The 17,281-nt window shown below is 39.9% G+C and overlaps 2 protein-coding genes across 6 annotated transcripts in view; one reads left to right on the top strand and one right to left on the bottom strand.

The window, feature by feature from the left end:
• The window catches only part of tnrc6b (trinucleotide repeat containing adaptor 6B), a 22,444-nt gene extending 17,589 nt beyond the window's left edge, over positions 1–4,855 (bottom strand). For 2 of the 4 annotated variants that reach the window (XM_041814916.1, XM_041814914.1), the window contains exons 1-4: positions 4,740–4,855; positions 1,492–1,578; positions 858–879; positions 55–489 (exon numbers count right to left, since the gene is read on the bottom strand). In XM_041814916.1, the coding sequence (XP_041670850.1) occupies positions 55–489; positions 858–879; positions 1,492–1,548 (514 nt within the window). In that variant the 5' untranslated portion in view covers positions 1,549–1,578; positions 4,740–4,855. Of the gene's footprint in view, positions 1–54; positions 490–857; positions 880–1,491; positions 1,582–3,928; positions 4,092–4,739 lie in introns of those variants that run through there. The other 2 variants (XM_041814913.1, XM_041814915.1) reach the window with 2 other exon arrangements.
• si:ch211-141o9.10 (probable endonuclease 4) lies at positions 4,735–13,280 on the top strand. Of its 2 annotated transcripts, XM_041814918.1 has the most exons (8): positions 4,735–4,871; positions 5,286–5,437; positions 6,349–6,558; positions 7,501–7,683; positions 9,239–9,370; positions 12,283–12,387; positions 12,633–12,762; positions 12,998–13,280. In XM_041814918.1, the coding sequence occupies exons 2-8, from the start codon at positions 5,287–5,289 to the stop codon at positions 13,056–13,058; spliced, it is 972 nt and encodes a 323-aa protein (XP_041670852.1). In that variant the 5' UTR covers positions 4,735–4,871; position 5,286; the 3' UTR covers positions 13,059–13,280. The 2 variants fall into 2 exon arrangements, with proteins under 2 accessions (XP_041670852.1, XP_041670851.1); XM_041814917.1 differs by lacking the exon at positions 4,735–4,871 and having other exon boundaries at positions 5,279–5,437.
• Positions 13,281–17,281: the final 4,001 nt, after the last annotated feature.

Raw genomic sequence — 17,281 nt, forward strand, 5'->3', positions numbered from 1 at the left:
AATCTCAACATAAGTTGAATGTAAGTATCTTCCTACAACATTGCTCACACTTACCTGAGACAGCAGCCATGTTTGCATTGGGGCCATCCCCTCCTCCTCCTCCCAGCAGCATGGAGGACAGTGGCGGCTGACCCCTCTTCAGTAGCACTTTATGGTCCTGCTGGCAGCGGAATCGTGGCGGCACTTCTCTCGGCATGTAGCGCGGTTGCTGCTGAGGCGCCTGGGCACCGCCTCCGCTACTAGTACTGCTGTTTCCAGCAGCACTGGGGCCGCCAGCGGTGGAAGAAGAAATGGTGTTGGAGGTGGGTTGTCCGTTGGCCACCGCCAGGCGCTTGGCATTGTTGCCACCCTGAGACGGGTTGGCAGCACTGCCAGGGCCCAAGGTGGCTGGGGATGGAGAGGCAGAGGGGGTGGGTCCAGGGCTGGGGGAGGCAGAGCTGCTCTGAGTGGCAGGAGACTGGGTAGACACTGGCTTAGACAAGTCTGGCACTGCAAGAACAGCAAGGCAGAGAGAGAAAAGAAGATGGGAAGAAATCATTGTCAAATGAGTACAGCTTAAAATTAAGAACATTAATTAATTTTCAGAAGATCATAGCTTCAAACTTGTGTTAGGGATAGAGCATATAAAATTAAGGGGAGGAAACTATAAAGAAGTTCCTAATGATGGTGCAGTTGCTTCATGAATATATTGCAGCAAGCACACTCTTCTTAGCATGCAGTTAAAAACTGACAAAAATTTGAGTCACTGATAAAACATATACAAAAACAAAAATCTAATTTTAGATCATTGATACGGTTCTTTAAACCTGGAAATCTTCCTCTAAGCATTAACACATTTCAGTGCTTGTAGGGCTTACCTTTGTTTTTTTGTTCTGTGACCTGAAAATTAACAGAACACATAAGTCAATCAAAATGTTGACACCAATAAGTAAAATACATCTCCACATATTCTAACATTAAACTGCAGCATGAAAAAATGTGCTGATGGTGATTAACAAACAGTTAAGACCAATACACAACATTGTGTTTACAAGAATGTAACAGTGTTTGTTTCAAAGAACAAATGTGAGCCAGGACCCTGCCAGGAAAATCATGCAATCCATCTTTAATATTTTCATACATCACGCACATCTTTAATATTTTTCCTTAACACTGACAGACAATCAAAATGGTTTTGTTGTCTGTCATGATTTGATGCTGTTTACAGAATAAAGTATAAAGAAAGAATCTTACACAATGGCTTATCAAAAAGCAAGTATTAAGATGAGTGCATCAGGAAAATACATTAAATACGATATTTTCATCCAGAACAAAAACTTAGTTACCCAAAATAAGATTAAATACTGCATCAAGAACCAAAAATTATCTTTAAAACAGAATATAGGGGTTTTCTCAAATCTTTCTAGGCTGATGGTAAATTTGGCACAACAGGACTGTTTTAAAATCATCCAAACCAGACTGAGGATCTCAAGTTATTGTAAATATGCTCACCTTCTGAGAGGCTTCCCTTTTCCTTTTCTCGTCTTTCTTCCTTTTCTTGTCTTCCATGAACTACTGCTCCTGTCCTGATACTCCTTTCTTCTTAAAAGGAAAACATTTAAATTTCTGGTCATACAGTTATCACTTAAAATGACTTGCTGCTCATACGTCTAGTCCTAGGTTTGCTGATTAACAAATAGCCAGCATTAGTTAATGATGCAATAGTCAAGGGAAACAGTCTTTTCACAACCATGTAAGCCTCCATCTATGTGTGTAAGCAACAGTGGACGACATGCTTGAAAGGATGAATCAGCCATCAGGTGCTAGAGCTAAAGGATACTGCTCAACATGTAACAAACATGTAATTATTCCTATAAAAGGCATGCAGAACAGTGTAAGCCGATCACACTGGTAGGTTCAACCAATTTAGATGGTTTACAGCGGCTCATCATGTCAGCAGACTTACTGAATCTGCATGTGGCTACGGAAACCAAAGCTAGTGACCAACTGCATGCTTGTGCTTAATATTTTTCTCAAATGGAGTTCGAGCAACCCTTTTCAGATAAGGATCTCGTACAGATTTGGTAGAAAAATATAAAAGAATGCACTGCCATAAGGCTCTTCTTGTAGACCGACCTAAAGAGCAGGGTGATTTTTCAGGACCAACAAAATGAAAAGGGTTTAAGACAATAAACAATGCATATACAAGGTATGGCTATTAAACAATGAGACTGCACTTGTGAAGATAAAACTACATGGTTCACAGTAACACAGAGTAATATATGCTAAAGGTTGTGTATTCACGCTCAACTGCTGTAGGTTTCAAATAAGTGACGTCTTTAGTTCGCTGCTAGCTACTGACTGAAGGGCACATTGTTGGCAAGTTGTCAGAAAATGATCAGCTTAAAAGTTGAGCAATGCGTTAGCTTTAAATTTTTGGTGGAATTGAACAAAACAGCAGCTAATTCTTTTTTCATACATTAACTAATGTGTATGGGGTACACTGCTTGTCACAAGCACGTGTGTTTGAATGGCACAAAAGATTTACTGAAGGCAGAGAGGATGAACGTTCTGGGTGCCCATGCAAATCAGAAACTTCTGAAACATTCAACAAATTGAACAAATCGTTCGAAATGATTGACGACTCAGTTAAAAGAATGCTAGAAGAAATAATCTCCGTTGATAATGAAACAGTTAAGTAGGGCTGGGCAGTTATGGCAAAAATCAAAACCACGATTAACTGAACTTTTTACCTCGATTATGATTAACGAACAATTATTCCAACCCCAACCTCCAACCTAGCTTGTTCAGAAAATACTTGTATAATTTAAAAAAAAAAAAAATCTCTTCTCCTCTTGGGTTTCTCCTTCTCCTCAGGCTACATGCCTTGCAACACCTGGCTACCTATGAAGCGACTACACAAGCAGTAGCCAATAGTTGTTTTTAAGGGGGTGGTGGATTAGTAGAGAGAGAGTTACAAGGAAAAAATTGAAGTAATTTTCATAGCAGGTTTATGTCGGTTGAAGGCGCTAAATGTCGGTCTCGATTATTTTTCGAATTAATTGCCCAGCCCTACAGTTAAGCAAATTACGTATGAAAATTTGACCATGGCCAAAGTGTGCGCCAAAGCTGTCCCAAAACCTCTGACTCCTGAGCAGAAGGTAAAACGCAATTACATTTGTGGAGACATTATGGAACCAACTGAGGGAAACCAAGATTCTGTAGGCGGAGTGAATTCTCGTGATTACACTTGGATCTTCCAATACAATCCTGAGACAAAATAGCAGTCAATGCATTGGAAAACACCAGCATCACAAAAGACAAAGAAAGCAAATGTCTTGTGTATTGTATTCTTTAACACTAAGTGTATAACTGGGGGGCTTCCAGACAAACCATCAGTGAATCTACACTATTGCAAAGAGGTTCTTAAAAAAATGCAAGAAAAAGTCAGAAGAGAGAGACTACAGTCGTAGAAAATGATTTCATTCTTCATCAAGTCAGCACAGGTTAAGTAAAGAATGACAGAGGATCCTAGACAACTGTCTGAAGACGACTTACTGCACTGCTTTGATCAGTGGAAGACCTAAATGCAGTGGTGTGTTGATGCAGAAGGGGAGTATACTGATGGAGAAAGACACTGAAAAATGTTTGTCAAATAAAATTGTACTACAGCACAAGTCTCGTTTATAATAGCCATACCTCACATACAATTATCCAACAGTCAAAGCCATTCACTACTCATTTAACTAAGCATCATGTCTAATAGGCTTGAAACAATAAAATCCCACAGGATCTATTAGCTTATATCACCATGTTAAAGGTCGTTTTCGTTTACTTACTAAGCAGGCAACAGACTGCTTTAATGCACTGTAAACTTAATGACCTACTGAGGCCTGACTAAATACCTTTCGACTTTAGTTTCGTTTTTCCAGAAAGCAACAATACATACTTTCAGCATGCAAGATCTTCTGGTTCATGGCCGACAAATCCTGCATCTTTCTTGAGGCATTTCTGACCTCAGGCCTGGTGGATCAGACCTGCAAGTTATGCATAACGCTCTCCTTACAGTCTTCGAAACACGGATGTAGACTACAGCAGCTAATGATGCCATATCCCTGTTGCCCTGTCAATATTATCACAAGCTTTTTAAATGTACGTGGAGTACCGTCGCTGCAGAGGGAGAGCTGCTTTCTTAAGCTAAAATTGATAACAGCGGCCTCGATAATCGAAGACAGGTGGTTAAAGTCAATTGATTAAAATGTGCAAGAAGGATTCGCAATGAGCTTTACAGAGAACTAATTAAACCACTGACCATAAAGTTTATAACGTAACAAGTCAAACAGCAGCTGCTGAAAAGCCATTTCTAATAGTTAGGAGTGGTGTCTGCCCATGCTTGTAAAATACGCAGAAACAGAACAGTGCACACAGAAACAAGCTAGCATTTAAGACATCGAGCGGCTTTAAACCAAGGTAAAACAGGTGGTAAATCTGGTACGAGTAGCTTTAACCAGCAAATACACAGTCACAAATTCACATCTGCTAAAGCTCAATGCTAACGCCATCGAACGTTAGCTAACAAGGTAAGCTAAGTTACCTGCTATAGAAGCTACAAGTAGCCATGCTAAGTGAGTTAGCTTGATCAGTGCGCAGTAATGTGACATTTAATAAACATATACACAGCCCACATTTTTGCATGCATTCGCAGTCTGAAAATTAAAACCTTTAGAAACATTCTCACGTTTTCCCTTTCAGATACTCACCTCAAGAATCACATATGAAGAATAGCTAGCGTGCTAGCTAGCTTTGCTAAAGTGCTTCAGTGCGATTTTTTTTTAGCTTTTTGAGGCATTCGTCGAGGCTACAGGAACAGCGACGCCTGAGCGGATAGTCAAGTAAGTGGCAGATGATGAAAATTCACACGTAATAAGCTACTGGTTTGTTTATAAGTACTAACGTTGTAATAGTGTAAACCTTAATGTGCAGAAGAATTTAAATTTCAAAGCGCTGTGGAGTCAGTCGGTTGACGGGCGGCCATTTTGCTGCTCAGCATGAAGCGTCTCCAATGGCCAGCCTGTGGCAGCTGCGTGGAAGCCCTCTGACTGGTTGTTTCATACCGGAGGGATGCATAAAACACACAATTTGACCTTCAAAAACTTTTGGCAATCACCATTTGCACATCTGCGTATGCTTCGTAACTTTACAGCCTTCCCAAGCGCATTATGTCAGCAAGACACTTGAAGTCAGCAACAGAAAACGGTTAAACCTTGTGGACGGATTTGAAATTCACAATTACTTTCTTTCGATAGCATGGGTCCAAAAAAGAGAGGAGCAAGAAAAAGGAAAAACGAGGAGGCTTTGGAAGACGACAGGGAGGAAGAGGACACAAATGAGAGAGGAGAAAGGAGGAGGAAGGAGCGTGGAAATAAGAAATACATTGGAGCTCATGTTGGCATTTCAGGTAGGGGCATTATTTTGAGCTCATCTCCATCTAGGAGATATGTGTTTGGTAGAATATTTCTTTGTTTTATCTGCGCATCTTAGCAATAAAGCTTGTTTATTTCCCCTTTTAAATGTTGCCACATTTGTAAGGAACATGCATTTGTGGGATGAGCAGCAGAGCTGAGTATGTGGGTTGCACCCCTTAAAGATGTGCCAGATCTTCTCTGCAAATGCCAAACTGTTTATTTTGCAGTTGCTATTGATAAGAGAAACCCATATGGGTACTCTGCCCAAACAATGCCAGCAAGCGGCAACCCCCGGTCCTGGAAAATGAAGCCAATGCAGAAGTGCAAATAATTGCAATAGAGCAAGTGTCCACATGAGGCTGGTCAGTTTTTACACTGGAAATAAAATGGTTTACAGCCTGGTTCAAAAACCCAAACGTCTCTCATTAGCTATTTGTCTTAATGTGCTCTCACTGTAGGGGGGTGAATTTATTTGTACCCCAATGGTTTAGATTATATTTAGGAAAAACCTCACTGCAGACTGATTGGCGCATTTCATTTGATTAACAGATAGCTCGACAGGCAGAAGCTAGTTCTAGTTCAGCCAAAAGACACAGAGCTCTTCTTTGACACTCTTTTGTCATTTGAGAATAACAAAACATGCCATAAATTATGGCTTTCTAGTTGTGCACAAAACACAACAAAATAGCTTTTAATTGCATTGTTACTGCTGTTTTCTAATCTACCGACATTTGATCTAAGGGCTTGTTTTCAGTCGCAGCGCAGTCACTTTGGAGCGTGGGAAGTGACGTTGCAATGCTGTTATCAATAGCCTACAATTGCTGGCTGGAGGAACTTTTAGAGGCTTCTGTTACCAAAAGTTAAGGGTGCTGTTGGTAAAACTGCCTCTTTTCTTTTTCTCGAGGTGGAATATGGAACGCAGTGGAGTCCTGCACAGACATGGGCGGCAGCAGCTTTGCCCTGTTTCTGGGCTCCCAGCGCTCGTGGAAGAGACCTGCATTGGACCAGACAGCTGCATCCAAGTTTCAGGAGCAATGCTCCCTTCAGGGGTATGACCCAGCTCACATCCTGCCTCATGGGTCTTACCTGATGAACTGTGGATCTCCTAAAGAGGGTTTGTAAGACACTGATTGATGACTTCTTTACATTCTGGCTTTTCTCCAGCGCTAACTTGCCTGACCTTGTTTTACATTGGTTATTTATTCTTCAGAATCAGAAGAAACAGAATCAGTTTTATTGGCCAAGTACGCTTATGTAACAAGGAATTTGACACCAGCTATCTTTGCTCTCAATACAGAGATTATATATTAAATATAACATTTTTTTTTTCTTAAAGATTTAGATATGTTCAAGCTCTTGCCAGTTATTTTTTTTTCTACAAGTCCATGTGCATTGATAGTATGGTTGCAAGATGTGCAAAGGGTGCAAAAGTGCCAACTAGACATGATCAGAAGTATAAAATATGCAAGGATATGGAAATATTTACATAAGGTGGATAAGATGAATTAAGACAGTTTAAATTAATTAGTGCAAATGCGCATATGAGGTGAGGCTTTATACCACAGTGAGCTTTCTTACAGTATTTGACCACAATAAATACATTATTTAATTCAAACATGCATATGAGGTGATGCATTTTACCACAGTGAGTTTCCTCGCAGTATTTGAGTACAGTAAATTTATTAATTAGTTCAAATATGCAGGTGATGTGAGGCATTTTACCACAGTGAGCTTTCTTACAGGATTGGAACTACAGTAAATAGATTAACTGTGACAAACCTGCTATAAGGTAAGGCATTTTACCACAGTGAGTTTTTTTTACAGTAATCAATTACAGTAAATAGATTAATTAGCGCAAACATGCATTTGAGGTGAGGCATTTTACCATAGTGAGCTTTCTTACAGGATTGAAGCTAGAGTAAAGCTGTGAGAGACGGTGCAGGATATTTTACATCAAGCAGGGCTAAGGTTCTCGTTATTTAGTGTTCCATTTCCTGACGTTAAAACTGTTTTCTTTTGACAAGCTGCTCTGGTTTGTGTACCATTTTGCATCCAGATGTGTTTGAGAAGAGCCAGGCTCTGCTGGTGGATGAGCTCAGCCGCTGCAGCCTCCTTGGACTCAGCCTGTACAACTTCCACCCGGGCTCCTCCCTGGGCTCCATCACCACTGAGCAATGTATTGACAAGATAGCAGGAGCCATTAACCACGCTCACCAGCAAACACCTGCTGTGGTTACAGGTGGGGATGGACTAAATAATGAAAATACCCAGCACTATGCAGTAGTCTTGTAGTAAAGCCTAGCCTGATTAAGTTCATAATGCTAACTGCTGGTGGGGAAAGGACTTTCAGAAGTCCCAGTTAAATGCAGAGGTTGTTTAAATTGTTTATTTATAGTGCTGAAAATATTTCTTTGAATGCATTTGCTTCTGTAATGGAAGTAAACTTGTTTGAAAATAATACAGTCTTTATTGTTTCAAAAAACAACTGCACCAGAAAGTACTAGGACTGAAAATCTTATATATAGCTTTATATATTTTTGTGTAATATAGACTGTGTGCAGAAGTATGCTTGCAGTTTTTGATAATTAAAAACAAGAAAAGAAAGAAATTACCCAATATTGAGGGTCTAGGACTTTAACTTTGGGTGTCATGATATTGAAAATATTGACAGGAGAGGAGGGCCAACTGAACCTGGGGGCGGGGCTATCTCCCCACTTGACATCATGAAAGGAGAATCTGAGAACGGCTTGTTTCAGCACACATTTTCTGATCCATTTTCTATAACGCTTATCCTGTTGGGGGTCGCGGGGTTGCTGGAGCCTATCCCAGCTGTCATTGGGCGAGAGACAGGGTACACCCTGGACTGGTCACCAGTCAATCACAGGGCTGACATATAGAGACAGACAACCAGGCACACTCACATCCGCACCTACGGCCGATTTAAAGTCACCAGTTAACCTAATGAGCATGTTTTTGGTGGTGGGAGGAAGCCGGAGAGCCCAGGGAGAACCCACGCATGCATGGGGAGAACATGCAAACAGAAAGGGCCCTGACCGGGAAGCGAACCAGGCAACAGCGTTAACCCTTGCTCATCATGCAGCCCACCAGTGAAGAACAAACTGTAACAAATGGACACACTATCACATTAAAATATAGATATTCCCTGCCACAACAATGGTTGTAGTTTATTCCTTTTAGTGATTGCATCAGTATCATTTATTAAATGAAGACTGGCAGACAAGCAAGAGAATGATGTGTTGATTATTCCAATGAAATATATAGAGAGAACTCAGCAGACACATTTAAATCCAGTGCACACAAATTAATTTCTTGTTTCATTAAAACCACAATTGGTGGGTTAATCACTTTGTATTTAATTAATAAAACTCAGACTTAATATGTTTTGACCCCATTTAGTAAGATTAATATTTAAATACCACAAGAAAAAGAAATAACACAGTGTAATTATCTTAAACATAACACTTGACCTCAGACTGACCTTTATGTTAATAATAACTTTCAATTTGCAGAACTGTCTGGGATTTTCACTAGTGTTGTCTTCCTTATGATTCATGGCACACTCACATGCCGCAGTCCCTTTGACTCCTAATCCCCAAATACTACTGAAGTGACAAGAATCCAAGTCAAAACACTGAGGCAGGAGTGAAACCTGCCCTGAGGTGGTGCTTCAGGAATGTTTAGCAGCTACAGCAACATCAGACGTGTTTGTAGGATTGTTCGAGATAAATGGGGAAATTAAACTGATAATTCTTCTTTTTCTTCCATGTGGTCAGTGTTGGAGAACATGAGCGGTCAAGGCAGTACGGTGGGCGGCAAGTTCTCAGAGCTGAAGAGCATCATAGACAAAGTGAGGGACCAGAGCAGAGTGGGTGTGTGCCTGGATACCTGCCATGCCTTTGCAGCAGGTGAGTCAAACCTGAGAGAAGTTTTTTTATTCTGTTCAACCAAAACAACAATAATCTGTGAAATCAGTGTCCAGCGATATTTCCTGCAAAGGAAAACAAGGAAAAAATTGAGTGTATAACTTGCTTCACTGTCCTGGTTTTAAGCCTTAGAATATTAAACTGCCAATGGGACTGTGATCTTATCTTCATAATGATGTGATTCTTTTGAACAGTAGCTTTTTGTATCTTTGATACAAGTTCGTTTAGGTTTGTTCTTTTTACCAATTGCCCAGTTCTAACTTTAATCCTGAAGCCTGAGAGCTGAAAGCTCACTGACTAACCTGACTTCAGGCGTGCTGAGTGCAAGCGTGTGAGTCCTTGAGGGCTTGAGATGGCATAAAAATGAAGAATGGGTCACAGTAGCAGGACATCACAAGTTGCCTGGAAACAAGATGCAGCATTAATTTATAAGAGGAAAAACATCCCATCTTGAGTGTATATCTCTATTTCTTCAGTTACGTTCTTAATATTTTATCAAACTATCAAAGCTAGTGAAGCAATTGACGTTTAATCATTGTAAATAATTTAGGGATATTTGAAGTGTTGTGCACTAAGCCAGCCTTTCTCAACAAGAGTGCCATGGCACCCTGGGGTCCTTTCAGAATGCCTTAAATGTAACTAAGAGCTATCATGACTATGAACATTAGCTTTCCCTGCACTAATAATCAAAATCGTCTCATATGCTCCTGAAATCAAATCGATGTAGGGGTCATTAAGGTTTTTTTTTCAGTTTGGGCAGGTGTTCTTGGTGTGAGAAACACATTCAAGTGTGTGTTTTAAGGTCTACATGACAACAGAATTGAAATCCTTTTGAGCATACATTTAATATTGGTGATCTCAATCAATGTGTAGCTCAACTAGTACTTTTTTTTGGTCTACTAGTACACGACCAGGCCTTAAAAGTATGGCAAAAGGTGTCACTGGTAGTACTAGTAAGGCCAAAATTGTCAACTTCTATCACTAGTAGATGTTAAAAATATCCGCTAGTAGACAGTTTAGTAGTACAGGTGGTTGTTTTTAATTCTAGTACTAGTAGACATTTTTGGGTTACTAGTAGTACTAGTAACACTTTTTCTCTACTAGTAAGGCCTGGTCATGTACTAGTAGGCCAAAATTGAGTGGTAGAAAAGCTACAGTGCTGTGAAAAAGTATTTGCCCCCTTTCTGATTCCTGCCTTTTTTGCATATTTATCTCACTTAAAGGGGGCATATTTTACATTTTAAGACAAGTTTATATTGGTCTCAGAGGTCCCCAAAACATGCCTGTGACATTTATTGCTGAAAAACCCTCCAGTATTGGATTTTTGCATGTCTAAAAACCCCTCTGTTTCAGCCCTGCTCAGAACGAGCTGTTTCGGTGTCTGTGGCTTTAAATGTTAATGAGCTATCTGAGTCCACCCCTCTCAGGAAATGGATGTGGCACTCCTGATGTTACAGACACTTTTATCCAAAGTTTAGGACATATCCGGGATTCAAATCACCAATCTCCCAGTAGTCAGCAGGGTAACCCACTGAGTTATCCAGCATCTCAGCTGGTAGCTGAGAGGAAGATTAGGAGACAAGGGCGGAACGTTCCTCCAAGTGGGGGAGGCCCAACCAAACCTGGAGGCAGTGCTTATTCCCCATGTGAGGTCACTAAGGATATAATCCGAGAACGGCTTGTTTCAGCACACGTTGAAAGGTGGAGAAAGAGAGGGAGAGAGGGAATGGATTTTTCTTTGAGGGGATTGTGGACAGGCCAGGGGCATATATTTTGTTAGAAAAGCCTGAAGAAGTGATTTTTGCGTAATATGTCCCCTTTAAATATTTTGGATCATCAAACCAATTTTCATATTTCACAAAGACAACCCAAGTAAATACAAAATGCAGTTTCTAAATGATGATTTTATTTATTAACGGTAAAAAAAAACAAACAAATCTATCTGGCCCTGTGTGAAAAAGTAATTGCCCCCTGAACCTAATAACTGGTTGTGCCATCCTTGGCAGAAATAACTGAAATCAAGCGTTTGTGATAACTGGTGATGTCTTTCGCATTTCCCAGCATTAATTGCCTGTTTAAGGTTACACTACAGCATCTCAATTGGATTTAGGTCCAGACTTTGACTTGGCCACTCCAAAACTTTAATTTTGTTTATTTTGAGCCATTCAGAGGTTGACTGAGGTTGATATGTTTTGGTTCATTGACTTGATGCATAACCCAAGAGCACTTGAGCTTAAGGGCATGAACTGATGGCCGGACGTTGGCCTCCAGGATTTTCTGGTAGAGAGCAGAATTCATTCATCAATCACAGCGAGTGGTCCAGGTCCTGAAGCAGCAAAGCAGCTCCAGACCATCACACTGCCACCCCCATGTTTGACTGTTGGCATGATGTTCGTTTTATCAAGTGCTGTGTTATTTTTACTCCAGATGTAATGGGCCGCACACCTTCCAGAAAGTTCAACTTTTGTCTCGTCAGTCTGCAGAAAATTTCTCCAAAAGTCTTGGGGATCATCAAGATGTTTCTTGGCAATTTTGTGTTGTTTGTTTGTCAGCAGTGGTTTTGGTCTTGATGCCATTTTTGCCCAGTGTCTTTCTTATGGTTGAGTCATGAACTCTGACCTTAACTGAGGCCAGTGAGGCCTGCAGTTCTTTGGATGTTGTTCAGCATCTGAATCTGCAAGTCACAACAAGACAATCTGTTAGAGGAAAAACCCACCAAATTTCCATCCCTGTGTTGCCTAAAGTAGTCTGTTAGCTCAATATATTAACCCTTTTCCTGTAAATCAAAACAAGGAACAAGACAGCAAGACCTTCTGTTAACAACACACAGAGAAATAAAATCCCAAAGTGTCATGTTTTTTGGGGTTTGCATTATTTTTTCTTTGTCTTGTCAGGGTATGATGTGTCTGCAGAGGGAGGAGTAAAGGCCATGCTTGATGAGTTTGATCAAGAAGTTGGGCTCCACTATCTCAGAGCTATCCATCTCAATGACTCAAAAGGTAAAGCCAGGGCTGTCAGAAATATCAGCTACTCATTTAACCATAGAAACTTTGGGACTTTGTTAATCAGAAGTTAATCTGATTGGACTTAATACTCTCAGCAAGAGCTTCTTTTTTAATTGTGCATGCGTGGGAGGGTGTGTACACATATGAGATGTTTCATGTCGTGTCTTGAGCGCTGCTTCTGGATAACTTGATTAATGACCTAGCCACACATCCCTTTTACTTTGTCTTTTATTTTGCAGGCAAGCTTGGTTGCAACCTCGATCGGCATGAAGACATCGGTAAAGGTCAAATCGGACTCTCTGCTTTCAGAGACATTGTTAATGAGCCTAGACTGGACAACATCCCGTTGATACTGGAGACACCTGGAAGGTGAGAAAACTGCAGAAACATGAAAACTGTCTATTAAAGATCATCATCTTAATTTAGAAAATAAGATTACATGAATTTTTCATTTCAAACATTTGACATAGGGAAGTGTACATTCTGTTCTGTATAAGCAATGTTTTCTAGATATGCATGTTCAAAAGGCTTAGAGATGCTGTCATGAGTCACTGGCTTTAAACATTTTGAAGTGCAGTTTTAACATTTTCATCCTTTTTAACAGGCCTGGATTCGAGTATGCTGAGCAGATCGAACTTCTCTACTCCCTCTGTGAGAAAAAGTAAAAAAAGCAACACGTTTGAATTCACACTGCTGAATTAAAGCATGCCAGTCCATAGATCACACAACTGTGATCTGTCAAGGACCAAATAACATGCCAGTTGAGCCTGTTACTCTAAATATTCTGAAAATATTTTATCTGTTAGTGTTTGAAAAGTTTCAGAGAGGATCTGCCTCTGATTGAGCTTAAGTTAAATAAATGGGTTTTGTAAGTTTCAAACCTCTGAGAGGTGGTCTTGTCATCAGTTAGCCATTAGGGGGCAGCATGAACACAAAAATTCAGCAAAACAGTGGATTTCATAGTCCTTGGGCATCATGATGTCAGAAAAGCAGGCTGATTAAAAAAAGAAAAAAAAACCCTGCATATTTGCATTTGTTATGTAATTCACATCGACATTTTGCTACCTTCACTTTAAACTGAATCCCATATACAGTGCCAATAAAAAGTATCCCCCCTTAGACATTTTAGCCTTAATTGATTGGATAAATAATTGATGATCAATATAATTCTGCCTTTTTGACAAAAAATAGAAATATAAACAGATTTCTACGAAGTAATGTCAATTAAGTAAAAATATGTGTGGTTAAAATTAATGACTGTATCCAGCCCCTCTAAAGTGACTGGCCTAATCTTACCAGTGGTAAATCAGCATGCCTGGCTACCATTACACCATGAAGACAAAAGAACACTCCATACAACTCAGAGAAAAGGTTATTGAAAAGTATAAGTCAGTGATGGATACAAAAAAATTCCAAGGCACTTAACATCGCTGGAGTTCAGTTAAATCCACTATCAAGAAATAGAAGGAATATGTCACGTGTAAATCTGCCTAGAGCAGACCGTCCTCACAAACTGAGTGACCATGCAAGAGGGAACCAGTGAGAGAGACCACCAAGACACCTATGACTACTTTGAAGGAGTTACAAGCTTCAGCAGCTGAGATGGAAGAAACTCAGCATAAAACAACGGTTGCCAGGGTTCTTCACAAATCAAAGCTTTATGAGAGAGTGGCAAAGAGAGAGCCACTGTTGAAGAAAACTCATTAAATCTTGACTACAGTTTGCCAAAGGACATGTGGGAGACTCCATGGTCAAATGGAATAAAGTTCTTTGGTCTGATTAGAGCAAAATGATGCTTTTTGGCCATCAGACAAGACGCCATGTTTTGCAGACACCAAACACTGCACATCACCACAAACACAACATCCCCACTGTGAAGCACAGTGGTGGCAACATCATGCTGTAGGAATGCTTCTCAGCAGCAGACCCTGGAAGGCTTGTGAAGGTATAGGGTAAATGAATATGGCAAAATATAGGAAAATCCAAGAGGGCAATCTTATTCAGTCTTCAAGAGAACTATGGCGTGGGAGAAGATTTATATCCAGCAAGACAATGACCCAAAGGATGTAGCGAGAGCTGCACAGAAATGGTTTAGAGACAACAATGTGAATTTTCTGGAGTGGCTGAGTCAAAGCCCAGACTTGAAAAGGGCTGTACACGCAGTTTTGCAAAAAAGGAATGGAGTAAGATTGCAGTGTCCAGGTGTGCAAGCCTGACTGAGAGCTATCCACACAGACTCAGTGGTGATTGCAGGCAAAGGTGCGTCTATTAAATACTGACCTGAAGGGGTGAATATTTATGCAGTCACTTATTTTTTATTTCATGTTTTTGTTTTATTTACATTATATTTAATTTTGACTGCTGCAATGCAACCTCAAAAAAGTAGGAATGGGTCAAGAAAAGGCTGAAAACGTAAGTAGCACTAATGAAGAACAGCTGAAGGAGAATTTTGCCGCGAATTAAGTTAAATGGCAACAGGTCTGTAACATGACTGAGTATAAAAGGAGCCATGAATTTTATTGGAAATTTCAGGGAATGTGTGTGGATGTTTGGGGAAATTTCTGTCATTTTCAATAAGTTTTGGTGTATTTGCAGATTTTTTTTAGAGTATGATAAGAAATTAAAGGGAGGATTTGCATTGGGATTTTGGTGAATTCGCATGAAATTTCTCTTGAATTTCCGTGGAATTTTTTGGGACATTTTTAATGCAGTGTTTAGATTTTATGATGAAACATTTGGGGAATATTTCAGGAAACTTTGGGGTATTTTTATGGGAATTTGTGTGGATTTTGGAAAGGAAATATAGAACTTCTGGTAGAAATTTAGTTTATAATCGGCCTTGCCAAGTCGTTGTGGACCATCATCAAAATAAGAAGAAAATTGACGCCCCTATACCTCTCTCAATGACTGAAATTATTTCTGACTGAAGACCTCAACATCTGACAAACTGGCCGTCACTAAGCCAAAATATATGCTCAAAAACCAATCTAGTGCTGGATTTTCTGCAGGAACAGGATCTTCAGGAGATTTGTGGAAATAATTTCTGTTCAAAGATGAGGCTGAACTTTCAAACTTATCAGGTCCTCCTTAACTCAAATAAGTATGAGAAACTGAAAATGCACTCCACACAAAAGTTCTGTCTCGGGAGGCTTTGACATTAGTAGCCCTCGTGTTCTTCGTCACATTATTTTTACACCACTCAGATTAGGATTGAGATTTTAAACACAGTCAAATACCAGAACAGTTGCATATTTCACATACAGCAAAACCTTTGACTCAACATCAGACTGAAAGAACCTGATCTCACATTCAGAGCCTCTTTCCGGCATCACACGATGGAAACTCAGCGTCCTGTCATTACAGCAGCTCTTTGTGACTGAAACATTTCACATGCAAATGTTTTCCCTCTGATTCCTTTTTGATTCAGCTCTCCATGTTAGCCGTGGGTCAGCTTGCCTGCACACGAGGGGCTGTTCAGGTCTAATTGCCTTTCAGGCCCTAATTGCCCTGAGCCTTGTCTTGTGTTTTTTAGAAGCACCTGTGCGTGGATCAAAGCACCTGATGTGTGCGTCAGCTTTGTTTCAAGTGGGTGTCCTCACAGCACACAGATTGTCAAGTAATTGCCTCTTCAAAAAATTTCTATTGCTGCATTGTAAAAAGAGCCCAGCTTGTATTAAAACAGAGCTAAAGAGCATGGAAATGTTTCATGACAGAGTAATTATCCTTGGAGATGAAAAAAATAAAAGATCACAAACACTTTTTTTTTTTTTTTTACAGAAAATGACAGTTTATTTTCACTGTAGTACATGATTTACCACATATTTTTAATGGCAACTATCTGTTTCCCTATCAGCTTGACTTCTGACCACCTCCTTCACTTTATTTTACATCTGAATTGTCCCTTATAATAAACCAAGACTGAGCAGTAATCTGTCGAAGTCAATTGATCATCCAATGAAACTCTACCTTCAAAGCACAGCTTATGTTTGCTCAAAGACTCCTGCCCACGTATCCCCGCTCATATCAAAGAAGCATGTGCACATCACAAGGTCACCAATGAGTAATGAAGGAATATCAATAGATGTCCAGATGTCTAGTAAAATGGAGATGAAAGGTGGGCATGTGAAATGTAAATATTTAAGAAGAAATTTTATTGAAGATGTCGGTTTTCTGCTGCTTTTTAAGTATTGGTGTCCTAAGCAAATACTTCAATCTTAAATTTGTATTTTTTTTGTAATGTTAATGCTGCAAATACTTCACTTTTTCTGTGACGTTTTACCCGTTATTGTATAGAAATCAATGCTGGAAGTCTGCATGGAAATTCAAGGCAAGTTCATGACCGTGTTTGAAGGGGAGGGGTCTATCAGGAGGTATAAATGCACCCTGGAAATTGTAAGGGCAGATGGAGACACCATCACATTTGATGTATTTTCAACCTTTTTGATTAAAGAGTGACAGAAGTGAACTTAAAGGCTGAAAAGAGATGGATAACTGGAAGATTCACCTTGTTTTTGTAACTTTTTGTGCTTTGGTGCAAACTTACCAAGCTTCTTCTGTGGATGAGGAGAGAGGGTTGTCTGAAGACTGGCAGGTGAGCATCAGTGGCATTATCTTTTATTACGAAGATTTCAAACTGTGAGCAAATGTGTGGTTATACCGCAGAAATGTTTCGGAGCTGTAGATGTAAAATAAGTCATATTTTATCACAATGTAAGGGAAATTTGAATATTTTATGTGTTTTTCTGTCAGGATGAGTCAGTGCAGGCAAGTCTGACCCTCCCGATGGCCAGTTTGATGAAAAGAGCGAAAGCCCTTCGTTTCTATGGGCTCATGGGTAAACGCTCAGAAGGTATCTAAAGCCATTCCTACATAATAAAACATGAGACAG

This window comes from Cheilinus undulatus, linkage group 20 (assembly GCF_018320785.1).
Source record: "Cheilinus undulatus linkage group 20, ASM1832078v1, whole genome shotgun sequence".
Taxonomy (NCBI): domain Eukaryota; kingdom Metazoa; phylum Chordata; class Actinopteri; order Labriformes; family Labridae; genus Cheilinus; species Cheilinus undulatus.